The 13,625-nt window shown below is 44.0% G+C and overlaps 1 protein-coding gene across 1 annotated transcript in view; it reads right to left on the minus strand.

Annotated features, from left to right (window-relative positions):
• Positions 1-732: 732 nt before the first annotated feature.
• Positions 733-13,625, minus strand: part of SHISA5 (shisa family member 5) — a 34,923-nt gene continuing 22,030 nt past the window's right edge. The window contains exons 4-6 of the mRNA XM_035106181.2: positions 6,130-6,245; positions 3,266-3,487; positions 733-1,518 (exon numbers count right to left, since the gene is read on the minus strand). Of these exons, the coding sequence (XP_034962072.1) occupies positions 1,457-1,518; positions 3,266-3,487; positions 6,130-6,245 (400 nt within the window). The 3' untranslated portion in view covers positions 733-1,456. The remainder of the gene's footprint in view (positions 1,519-3,265; positions 3,488-6,129; positions 6,246-13,625) is intronic.

A 13,625-nucleotide genomic window follows, 5' to 3' on the forward strand; every position in this document is an offset into this window, starting at 1 on the left:
CCATCCGCAATGAAAAACAGGTTGCTTCCTCTTCACATTTCTCCTTCACAGCAAAAGCAATTCTGACAGTGGTTTGTGATGATTTTGGTACAGGGATAGATGCAGGCAGGTACAGGCATCCATTAAATGTCAAGAGCTGGAAGCAAATTTCTGTTAGTCTATTTAAGGTGCAATCCTATACTACCTGGGAGTAAAAAGCCCGTTGCTCTCCCGGGGACTTACTTCCAAGTATGCATGGAGAGGACTGCACTGCTAAGCAGCTTCAAATAAAGAAAATAAATGGTTCTGAAGGGGCATTAGAAAGATTTATAGAGAAAATAACAGGCAACTAGTCATGTTGGCTATATTACCTCCAGCATCAGAGACAGCATACATTAGAATACCATTCCTGCACTATCATGAGTGGGAGAATACTACTGTGGCTTTTGGGCTTCCCATAGGCACCTGGTTGGCTACAGAAAACAAAATGCTGTGCTAGACAAGGCTTTGGTCTGATGCTGTAGGGTTTTCCTGATGAGCATGCTTGGTACCCACGGAATGTTGAACTGCCAGACAGGAAAAATAATGAAAAGGAGAGGCAGGGTGGAATGCCTAAGCTTCCTTACACCTGAAGGAAGGCATGGTTGGCTGGCACTCTCAATAGGAGCATTAGGACCAGAACAGGAGAATACAATATTTATGTATTTATATCCAGCTCTTCTACTAAGCCTAACATTTTACTGCAGGTCTGACATGTTAAGATGATTCATTCAACCATGTTCATGCAGTGGTACAGTACATATTATTCTTTTGGTATTTTTTTTTTTAGAGGAAAGGGGAAACTGGAATATTAGACAAAGGAAAGTTACCTATGAAACTGACATGCTTGAAATTAAAACTGGGAAAGCATAATGAAGCAAATGACTAGGCAATTGCTGCACAAATACAGAAAAGTTTTCTTTAACAACTTACACTATTTCTTGCCAAAACCCCAAAACATTCTACTCAATACTATTTCTCTTACTTTTTTCCATTAGATCTTACTTTGTAATAGTTAAATGGAAAAAGTATATCTAGTTTTACACTGATTTTGTTGAGGTACACCTCTCATTTTATAAGCATTAACAATTACTGGCAAAATCATGGTAGCAGGCGCTTGTTGCTGCTTGTCTTATCAACCACTCCCTTTCACTAGATTCAGATTATTGTATGGCATATCCATAACTCCTACTCAGAAGTTGTCTTTTTCTTTTTTTAAAAGAAACTGTCAACAATTTAAATTTAGATATAGGAAAACAAATCCAGGTGATTTTTTTTTCCTTGTTGTGCTCAAGGCATTAAAAAACAAACAAACAAAAACACTGTCAGGGTTTCTACCCCGCCTGCATCAGAGTAGTATTTTAAGAAAGTATGCCACAATACAGATTCAGTTTGAAAAGGCTTCTGTGCAGATACAGAGCAGTAAATCCATTTGAAGTTAATGCTTCGGAGGATCCATGTATGCTGGGTTATAAGGTGGCTGAACTGCAGCAGCTCCAGCTGTAAAACAAGACAACATTTTAAACATATATTTTATAAATACTATGCTTTTTCCTCGGCTGATTATGAGCGCTCTCAGAGAATCTACTGATTTGTCAGCTCAAGAAGGACTTTCAGCCTCAACAGCAAAATCTTCAAAGCAGATTGTATCAAGGCTTTAAAAAGTTATTTTCCTTTAAAGGAGAACAAATTTCTTAAAAAGAATGGAAGTTCAAGCAGGGGTCTCTTATGACATAACAGACTCTGTCCTTACATATTTTTAAGGGTAACCCAAAGCTGAGTGTCTATACAGGTATGCTGCTCAGTGTGATTAGACCCCTGACCAATCTATAAAGTGAGGACAGGATTATACATTTGGGCCCTGCTGCTGAAAGACGACCAAGATGCCAGCATAGCAGTCTGAGGGATGCCACAGTCAGCGGCATAGCTAGCTGCTTTGGTGCCTGGTGGAGGGGCGTGTCCTGCAGCCGGGGGCGGGGCGATCCACCAGTGGGGGTGGGGCGAGCCTCTCCAACGCTTGGAGCCTCTCCGCCACCCCCCCTCCAGCTGTAGGGTGGCTGAGGGAGAGGCAGGAAGCAGACGAAAGTTCCACACTGCCATTTTAGGCAGCTTGGAACCAGCAGGTGCCTAAGCCAACATGTCACTCCTAAAAAGTTTTGTGAGCCCCTTTTTATTTTTATTTAAAAAAACTCATTTTGTCACACACACACACACCCTCGGTGATGACACCTGGGGCAGGCCGCATCCCCCATGCTCCCCTTCCTCCGCCACTGGCCACAGTTGCTCCAGTATGGCATTATGCCAGCATATTTGATACCACCAGTACAACAGGCAAAAACTGACAAACTTGGTAGTTTAATGGTACAGAAACGTGCTTTAGTTAGGATCCTAAGTTTGCTCAGAGGTCACCATCACCAGGAAGTTTGGTGTAATATAATGCCAGGAAAGGTTATGCAGTAATAAAGATCACTTTTTATAGAAGTCAGCAGAGAATCTAATTGACCCCCGCATCCTCACTGTCCCAGCCACATAAAAGAAACAGATTCCAATTAACTCTGCAGCCAACCATAGCATAATACAAGCCCCAACCAAGGATCACCAATCTCAGATATTAAATAGCACATCAAGGGGCACATTGTTGTCCTCATGTCAAGAAATCTTGGGAGCATGGAATGAGAATTTGGTTGGTGGAAACCTTGATGAACTAGCAAAGAACTAGAAAAAATAAGCTAAGAAGTAAAGTTAAAGGGACCCCTGACCATTAGGTCCAGTCATGACCGACTCTGGGGTTGCGGCGCTCATTTCGCGTTATTGGCCGAGGGAGCCGGCGTACAGCTTCTAGGTCTTGTGGCAAGCATGACAAAGCCACTTCTGGCGAACCAGAGCAGTACACGGAAATGCCGCTTACCTTCCCGCTGTTTATCTACTTGCACTTTGACATGCTTTCGAACTGCTAGGTTGGCAGCAGCTGGGACCGAACAATGGGAGCTCACCCCATCGCAGGGATTTGAACCGCCGACCTTCTGATCGGCAAGCCCTAGGCTCTGTGGTTTAACCCACAGCGCCACCCGCGTCCTAAGCTAAGAAGTAGAATGAGCACATTAATGGTTCGTGTCCTCTCAGAAACCTTGTATTTGCTCCACTTCAAGACTCCAGATAAAAACACCCACAGACACCCCAACTCCACTCCTGCACCTGGGAGTGCAAGAAAAAGCACCCCGTTCTTCTCAACAGGTTCTCTCCTTACCTGCCATGGTTTCATGGTAGGGTGGTGGTCCTGCAGGCTGTGTGGGGTAAGGTGGAGGGTACTGTGTTGGGTAGGGTGCTGCTGGCATCCCCTGGTGAGGTTGCACTGGCAGAGGATTATATCCTTGATACATCCCTACAGGGTAACCTTGTGGTGGCATCCCAGGCTGCTGAGGATATGGCACCTGCACCACAGTTGTGGCTGTAGTTGTGGTCACGACAGCTGAAAGACATGGGAAGATGATTATATTTCTAAACAATCGCTTTGCTCCCTGTCCCCCCCCCCATTTTTTGTAAACCCAACTGCCACCAACTGCATTCTAAAGCTATTCCGACTACATTCCTACATTACCCTCCCCTCACACACGAATATCTTAGTCCTCCTAAGAGACACAAACAGACACTACACAGGGTTGAATCCCGCTAAGTCACTGGGCATGTGGAATGACTTCTGCAAGCACATCAGAACTTATCCTCCTTTTGCACCCCCTGCCCCCCACCACTCCAAATCTGCTCCAGGGGTTGAGGAAACCCCAGTGCAGATTTGAGGGGAAGGGAGGGGAGAGGAAGATCAGTAGTGCTTGCAGAAAATGTTCCGAACATACTACAGTTTAGCTGAACTCAACCTACATATTTGATTCACTTTACAAAATCATGGCTATTTGGTTGTTCAGATAATTAATAATAATAATAATAATAATAATAATAATAATAATAATAATTTATTTATTTATACCCCGCCCATCTGGCTGGGTCTCCCCAGCCACTCTGGGTGGCTTCCAACAGAAAAATAGAACACAGTAATCTATTAAACATTAAAAGCCTCCCTGAATGGGGCTGCCTTCAGATGTCTTCTAAAAGTCTGGTAGTTGTTTTCCTCTTTGACATCTGTTGGGAGGGCGTTCCACAGGGCAGGCGCTACCACCGAGAAGGCCCTCTGCCTAGTTCCCTGCAACTTGGCTTCTCACAATGAGGGAACAGCCAGAAGGCCCTCGGTGCTGGACCTCAGTGTCCGGGCAGAATGATGGAGGTGGAGACGCTCCTTCAGGTATACTGGACCGAGGACATTTAGGGCTTTAAAGGTCAGCACCAACACTTTGAATTGTGCTTGGAAACGTACTGGGAGCCAATGTAGATCTTTCAAGACCGGTGTTATGTGGTCTCGGCGGCCGCTCCCAGTCACCAGTCTAGCTGCCACATTCTGGATTAGTTGTAGTTTCCGGGTCACCTTCAAAGGTAGCCCCACGAGAGCGCATTGCAGTAGTCCAAGCAGGAGATAACTAGAGCATGCACCACTCTGGCTAGACAGTTTGCAGACAGGTAGGGTCTCAGCCTGCATACCAGATGGAGCTGATAGACAGCTGCCCTGGACACAGAATTGACCTGCGCCTCCATGGACAGCTGTGAGTCCAAAATGACTCCCAGGCTGCGCACCTGGTTCTTCAGGGGCACAGTTACCCCATTCAGAACCAGGGAATCCTCCACACCTGCCCGCCTCCTGTCCTCCACGAACAGTACTTCTGTCTTGTCAGGATTCAACCTCAATCTGTTAGCCACCATCCATCCTCCAAACGCCTCCAGGCACTCACACAGGACCTTCACTGCCTTCACTGGTTCTGATTTGAAAGAGAGGGAGAGCTGGGTATCATCTGCATACTGATGAACACCCAGCCCAAACCCCCTGATGATCTCTCCCAGCGGCTGCATGTAGATGTTAAAAAGCAGTACTTCTGTCTTGTCAGGATTCAACCTCAATCTGTTAGCCACCATCCATCCTCCAAACGCCTCCAGGCACTCACACAGGACCTTCACTGCCTTCACTGGTTCTGATTTGAAAGAGAGGGAGAGCTGGGTATCATCTGCATACTGATGAACACCCAGCCCAAACCCCCTGATGATCTCTCCCAGCGGCTGCATGTAGATGTTAAAAAGCATGGGGGAGAGGACAGAACCCTGAGGCACCCCACAAGTGAGAGCCCAGGGGTCCGAACACTCATCCCTCACCACCACTCTCTGAACACAGCCCAGGAGGAAGGAGCGGAACCACTGTATAACAGTGCCCCCAGCTCCCAACCCCTCTAGACGGTCCAGAAGGATTTTATCGTTGATGGTGTCAAAAGCCGCTGAGAGATCCAGCAGGACTAGGAAACAGCTCTCACCTTTGTCCCTAGCCCGCCGGAGATTATCAACCAGTGCGACCAAGGCAGTTTCAGTACCATGATGAGGCCTGAATCCCGACTGGAAGGGATCCAAATGGTCCGCTTCTTCCAGGCGTGCCTGGAGTTGTTCAGCAACCACTTGCTCAATCACCTTGCCCAAGAATGGAAGATTTGAGACTGGGCGATAGTTGGCCATATTAGCCGCATCTAAAGATGGTTTTTTAAGAAGCGGTTTAATGACCGCCTCTTTCAGCGGGTCTGGGAATACTCCCTCATAGAGGGAAGCATTTACCACCCCACAGAGCCCATCGCCCAGCCCTTCCCGGCTCGCTTTTATTAGCCAGGATGGGCAAGGGTCAAGGAGACAGGTGGTTGGTTTCACTCGTTGAAGCAGCCTGTCCACATCCTCGGAGGTAACAGATTGAAATTGATCCCATGAAACATGACTAGACATTTAGACAATTCCTACCGTAACTGTTTGTTGGCAAGTCCAAAAGGCTGCTGAGGTAAACAGGCTCTTGATCTCAGATGTGTCTAAATAACATGAATTGCTTTCTGCAGCTACACCCCAAAATTACGCATGATACTAGACAGCACTATTTTTTTTAAAAAAAAGTTTATGAGTCATGAATAATTTCTTGTTAGAACAACATTCTTTCTTTCTTTACTAAGAGAAGGTAAAAAGTAAACCATAGGTGATACTTACGCCGCGGTTGCCTTCGGCATGCTTTATACAGGCAGCAACATGAACAGGTAAAGCAGAGAATGATGGTCACCACAAACAGTACGAATATGGAAACTCCAACAGCTATGATAGTCCCGCTGCAAGAGGAAACGACACATTTGAAAACTAAGGTGTCTATCAAAACTGGAGGCAATCTTCTTCAGTTATAACTGAAAACACTGATAAATCACAGTTATCCTTTGTTCATCAAATACTTGATCTAATTTGTTATATTTAGAAAAAATGCATAAAAATAACGTTCAGTGTGCAAAGATGCAATTTCCCTTAGAGGTTTATCATATGGATTACGTTAAATAAAAAAGTGAGGACTAAAAATTCAGTACTATGATCTAGAAGCATCACAAAGAGGCATAGTCATACTGCAGAAAGAAAAAGCAGCAGAGAGGCATATATAGATGCATCATGTGTATCAGTATACCTGAAGGAGCATCTCCACCCCCATCGTTCAACCCGGACACTGAGGTCCAGCGTCGAGGGTCTTCTGGTGGTTCCCTCACTGTGAGAAGTGAGGTTACAGGGAACTAGGCAGAGGGCCTTCTTGGTAGAGGTACCCACCCTGTGGAACGCCCTCCCATCAGATGTCAAAGAAATAAACAACTATTTGACATTTAGAAGACATCTGAAGGCAGCCCTGTTTAGGGAAGTTTTTAATGACTGAAGTTTTAACGTATTTTTAATCTTTTGTTGGAAGCCGCCCAGATGGGCAGGGTATAAATAGCATGTTGTTGTTGTTGAGTGGGTGAGTAGGTACACACTGTGTTGGGGTGCTTGGTTGCACTGGCATGCACATGGCTACATTTATGTCATCAAGGTGACCGTCCCCATGTGCGCAACTCACTTGGCTTCCAAACGTCATCAATCTTTAGCAGTATGCATTAACCTACACTTGCCAAGGACAAATCTTTAGCTCTGCCCCTTTTCTGTGCTGGACCTACTATGCATAGAGTGTTCATTAGACCAGGCCACAAGACCACTACTGTTTGGCATTTGTTTAGTACTGATAGTGCGCTGAGCACACTAAGGTAACATGGTTCCTGTTCAGACGTCTTATAATCCACAGTAGACGGGCAATTCAGGGATGGGGAAAGACTACACAGCACCACCTGTATCCCCAAAAGGTTAGGATAGAGAATGGAAAAGAAGTTGATATTGAGGAGAGATTTAGATGAAAAGAGAATCTGCACCAGGCAAAATCCAAATTGGGCAACCTTCAGCAACCAAGCAGCATTCATAAATCATGTGCATTGAGAAACTTTTCATAATTTAATTTTTTAATATTTATTTTTTAGTGTTGACTGCTTTGCACAAATTATTCTGTGTTTTCTAGTCATTGGTTAGGGGAAGGAGCACACCAAAGCCTAATTGTAACCATTAGGGAAGGGTTTCAACATAGTGATATCATGATAACTTCATCAGCAAAAGCATTTCTGCTTGCTTGATGGAATAATCTCCCCTCTCCTCCCAAGTACTGTTCTGGGCATTATCCTGACCCACCCAAGCCAATCTAGGGGACACATGGGGGAAGGAGAGGAGGGGTAAAGTCCAGTTGTGCCAACTTCCACTTGTGGGACCAATTAATTCAGCCCAGCCCTAGGAATCTAGTTCAGTTATCTCTGGCTTCTATTATTTTTAGCAGGAATTGCCCAGGCACATTCAAATTATTTTCTTACTCATAAGGGCAAAAAAATTACATTTCCCCCACATTAAGCAGAATCTGTGATAGGGTTTTACATATCGAACCTCGATTTTTAACTTGCCTTCTATTCTTTAAACAAATTCAACAACAATAAAAAGCTCCAGTGAGGTGGAAACAAAATGGCCACAATGAAACAAAATGAAGCATTTAAGGATTTCACAGTGATACTACATCTTCAGTTGCATGTTTATATTCTGCTCCATGCTTCTGCCAAACATCAGGCCAGTCAGGCTAAAAAAAAGTTTGTGTTCAACAACATTCAGCCAATGCACTTACGTTTAATACACTGGTGGGTAAGCTACATTATTGTCAGCTACAGTGATAATCTTTCCACTGCATGATGAGAAAACTGAAGGCACAGCCAAAATATTTTATGAAGTGCAAGCTAGTATATCTTTGAGACTGCAGCAGCAAGCCATCTGACCACTTCAGTACTGTACTGACTAATTCCTGAAGCGCATACCAAAACAGGGATGGAGAGAAACACCCACAGCTTGGATTCATGGAGTGTTCCTTTCCTCAAATGCGAAAAGCAATAGCTTATTGGTGTTATGCAAAATTAGACACCAGTATAGGAGCAGCCAAGTGCTGCAGCACGTTATGGAGCCTTCCTGAACTGGCAACACCACCACAAAATGAAATTTCCTGTGCAACCAAGGGCAGGGAGGGAGAATCACACTTATTGGAGGCCATCTTAAACACAGTCCTTGTAACAGTGATTGTAATGCAAGCGGAATCAGGTCTTTCTTCACTTTTGGGTGCTGATTTTAGAGGCTAGCATGGTGGTTCTTTAATCTACTACCGCCCATCAAGTATGCCAAATGGCCCCTGCCCCAAGCTGCCGCCATCATCATCATCATCATCAAACTCTAGATGAGGCAACTTGGTCAAAATATATGGATGTTATTTCTAAAAGGTGAAAAAATTATACGATCTAATGAGGAGCCAGAGAATATATAGGTGTATTTCTTACACATGCATATGATACTCAGATCTCAGGTTCAACGAGACTACTGTACCAGACGGTCATTAGCAACATCACCAACAGCAGACTGCCACCCACCCACTCTATCTCCAGGCAGCAGCACGGCTATTAAAACTGTGAGGGGAAAGAAGGGATGTGGGTTGTGGTTGTTTTGTGCAAGCTGTAGGGGAGGAGCTGATGAAAGCTGTCCCCAGGTGGAAAAGACAGTGGCAGGAAATGAGGTTGGGTGGCTATTGTCTTCAGCTACAAGCAGAGTTAGCGGTCAAACAAACATTATTTCTGATAAAGCCTGGGAGCAACTGATAAAGCTTGGGAGCAACTGACCTCTCCAGCCAGGCAAGAGTGCTGAGTCAGTAGCTTAGGACCTGACCTCCTGGATCATAGCTGCTTCTCTTACAGGGGCCATACACTAGATGTCTAGTTGACAATGCATACATTACAACATCTCAACCAGTGGGATACCCCCTCCCCAGAATGGCATATGAAGATTTCAGGGTATGTTCATGTTTTTTTTAAAAAACCCACATGTACTCATATGTATATGTCACAATATTTCAATACTTTTGAAAATTCAAATAATATAAATAGGGGAGCCAGGTTTGAAGGGGGTATGTTTTTTATGTTAGCCAAAAGGGATCATGGGTTTGAAAAAGTTGAGATTATGGGGTTAGCCATCATGTAATTGCTCATGCATTACAGTATGGGGTTAGCCATCATGTAATTGCTCATTGGTGGTGAGTTCTGAAAGCTCATACATAGAAGAAATTGATTCTCAGAAAAACGCCACCATTTTTTAATAGACAATTTTTCAAGAACCTGTTTCTCCCTTGTCTCTGATATTAGTGAACCCACTCTGTTGTTTTCTTTCTGGAAGCTAATCAGGTCCTATACTCAGCCTCATTGGAAAGGAGGCATTCTAGTTTGATTCTCTCTTTGCTGCACAAGCTCCTTAAAGAGCCGGAGGAAAAAATCTAGGACCTGGTGATTTATTCTTAGGGTATGGTGAACAGGAAAAAGCAACTGTCCTCTGCTGCTGTTATAACCCATTGCAAAGGAAGAGAAGAGGCTGCACAGATCCCAATCCCCCCCCATTTGTTGAACATGTTGGAGGACAGCATGACACTGGTCAGTGAATCAGGTCAGTCTCAGCATCTCATAACCACACTTTATATAAGCAGAGAAGCTACAGCGGAATGGTGAAGTACATATTTTGCCAAGTCTTAATACCAAGTATCTCTAGTTAATAGGATTGGGTAAGCCTCCATCTGAGGCCCAAGAGAGTGAAGCTTCAGGCCAAACTATGCCAACATTAAAACACTTTTGTTGTTGTTGTTAAGACCATGTCCAGCCTTTATTTAATATCCATTTTTCTTTAAAACCATAATAAATTAACAAAACATCCAGGTAAGTAGGTAAGTAAGTAGGTAGGTAGGTAGATAAACAAAGAAGAAGAAAAAGAAGAAGAGGAGGAGGAGGAGGAGGAGGAGGGGTAATAATTACAAGACAATACAATAATAGTCATAATAAGCTTTTTTTAAAGCATAAAATATATTCCATAGTAGAATACAAGGTTCATATTTGTACAAAACATATCAAATAATCATGAGCACCCAAAGGTGTCTTTGCCTCAAATATGCAGGCTTTTTAAAAAAAGAATTTTGCTTCAGCTGGTGTGGGTGGGAAGGCAGTGCTGATAATTAATGGGATCACACAGCTGAAGCAAAACACTTTGCACATGCACACTCCTTTTCCTTTGTACAGTACACAATAAAAACTCTTCCCCACTTTCCCTTGCTTTCTGCTTCTGCCTTTGGTAGAATGCATTCCTTGCCCCTCTCCCCTGCACTTTGGACACAAACAAAAAAAAATTTCCCCAGTGGCTGCCTGTGCGCTCAGTTTCTCCCATACCGCCTTGCTCTTGGCCTTTGGTGTTGTTCTCTCCTAATATAGTCTAGCAATGCCTTTCTGAGCCGTCCAAATTTGCTACCCTAAGCTTTTGCATGAGGTACTTGCACTGCTGGGCCAGCCCTGTGGGCAGGTAACTAAACTGAATAAAGTAAAGATGGGTAATGTCCATGAAGCCACTGTTACCAGTTGTGGATACTAAATAGTTGCATGTGATCATTTTATTCTTTATAGCACCAGTAGAAAGTGATCCGGACTGATATCCTCTGGCCATACAGTTGCATTCTATTCAGTATTAAAGGCTGAATCTATTCCTGACATGGCAAATTGCTTGTTGATATTCTGCAGTATTTCCTGGAACATCACTGGACGTAGCAGTTACCAAGAATAGGTTTAATTAGGATTGTGCAGAAAGGTGTTTATGACATATCTTAATATCTGCCCCCCCCAATACAAAGGAACAGATTGCTATTACATAACATGTACGTGGGGAAATAACTTTTCTAGTTTTGAACTGAGAATCAGACCCATTAAGTTAGGTGTTTCAATGAGATGCATTTGACAATGACAGTGAATTATTTATGTTTCATAGATTGTTTTACCTGAATAGAGCAGCTGCAATGTGCAGAAGCAGACTTGGAGTCCCTTGTGCCATTGGCAAGGAGCTGTATTGCCCCCCCCTGGCAAAAAGCTGTATCGGTGCACCCCCCCCCCCAAGGTAACAATCACCTTTGTGCTGCTGGGCGAGAAGGACAGGGAGTTTCTACCACGTTCGATCTCGCCACAATTGTGGCAGTGCATTGCCACACACACATGCATCATATACTCCTTAGTCTGATACGTGATTTTTGTACCACCGGTTTGGGGGGGGGGCGGGTAGTTTCATCAACTGCTAGGTATGGCTCTGGCAACATGTTACCTTAGCATCCCACAGTCTGTGCTCTACTCCATAATGTAAGACCCACCACCTCCTCCAGGCAGAGGTGAGAGAGATTTCTGTCTGGGGGGAAATGGAGAGCCCCTGAAAGTCAGTTCAAACAATGGTAAGCTACATGGATAGAGTATGACTGGGTTTAAAGGCAGCTTTCTAAAGCCTGACTCTAAAATGCAAATGACTATGGCTGCAATCCTAACCCCACTTACCTGGGAGTAAGCCAGAATTGTTATTCTGTACACTTTTTATATCAATTGCAGAACAACTGGATAATCTTTTAAAAAGCACCTGTAATGCTAGGAGCCTCAAGCTATGCAATTTGAACTTTGGATCCTGGGGATCAGAAAACAGCCACGTATTCCTTGGACAGCACTCCTGAGCACACTAATTTGAAAGCTTTATTTAAATCATTGGGACTTACTTCTGAATAGAGAGGGGTAGGGGTTTGCTGCAACAACTGGAGAGAGTTTGGCTATCTTTCGACAATACATGAGCCCTCACAAGTCAAGCTATTAACTCTCTAGGTAGCCTATGCTCAGCCCTACTCCCACACTGCACTATAGTGGCCTACTTTCATTTACAACAGTACAGACTTGCGTAAGACTTACGTTTATTACAAAATCATATGTGCTGTAATAGTGTATATATTACAGCAGAACAACTTTTTTTTTAATGTACCCCACACACCTGACTGGGTTTCCCCAGCCACTCTGGGTGACTTCCAGAATAGTTGCGGGGCAGCTACTGGGGCATTTTTCAGTTACAGGGCATAGTGCAGCTCTGCAGCAATATGGGCAGGAAATCCTTCAGCAAATGCATTTCTCACACCCGCGCAAGATTACAACGTGCTTAGAGCTCACAGACCCAAAGACATCTGGTCCTGCAAAAACTCTGATAAGAGTTTATGGGCTCCCACCTGCTCCCTTTTCCACCACTATGCACTTAAAGCTGACATAATTTGTGTGCAAAGGATAGCTTAGGTGCAAGATTCCTTACTAGGGGACATAGCATGGAGGTCCTGTGTGATATAGCAATGCCTTGGCCTGCTCTGGTGCTATGTACCTGGTTTGGTATACTGTATATTGCAGTGGAGGGGCTCCATGAGTGTACGAATTTTTGGAGACCAAAATGCTAGTTCCACTGATGCACACAGGTGTTCATACACTGCCTTTTGCATGCAGAACCCAGAGGCTGGGTTGTGTCCAATGCCCACAGTGGTTTTCTGCAGATGATCACAGCACTCTCAATCCAAGTTTTAATTGGCAATAATATACATGGGAAATACCCTGTTCAACCAGATGAAGGATAAGGATCAGTACGCTGGGGAACAGGCACCCAAGTATCAAACCACCATACTGTATTAGGAAACATTTCTTTAAAAAAATGTTTCTTTCTGTCCTTTTCCAGACTGACATTGCAGTGGATGGTGAAGTGTCCATTTGGAAGTGTCCTGTGAGCCATGCTACATGTTGCAAAGCAGCCACATGTAATATTAGCTTGGCAGCAGTCTCTCCATATCTGCATATTTTTGATTTGATTATTTCTATACCGCTTCATATATTTAAAATATCTTTAAGCAGTGTACAGAAAACTAAAGAAACCACAGACAACTTCAACAAAATGTTACACAAATACACAGCTACATATAAAAATGTTACATTAATAGCAATAACTATCAATCATCTAGCTATCTCAATTCATTTCTCCCCTTCCTTCCTTCCTTCCTTCCTTCCTTCCTTCCTTCCTTCCTTCCTTCCTCCCTCCCTCCCTCCCTCCCTCCCTCCTTTCAGCCTCTGGGTTCTCACCTAGGGTCCAAACAAACTCTCAGCTCACCCACAAAAGTCTCAAAATGAGAAGAGGTCCTGAAAAGAGCGGACATCACCCTAGCCTCTCATTCTAGACTTGTTTTTTTATTTGCAATCAACTGCACTCTCCAC

The sequence above is a fragment of the Zootoca vivipara genome, chromosome 2, assembly GCF_963506605.1.
Source record: "Zootoca vivipara chromosome 2, rZooViv1.1, whole genome shotgun sequence".
In the NCBI taxonomy this organism is placed as follows: domain Eukaryota; kingdom Metazoa; phylum Chordata; class Lepidosauria; order Squamata; family Lacertidae; genus Zootoca; species Zootoca vivipara.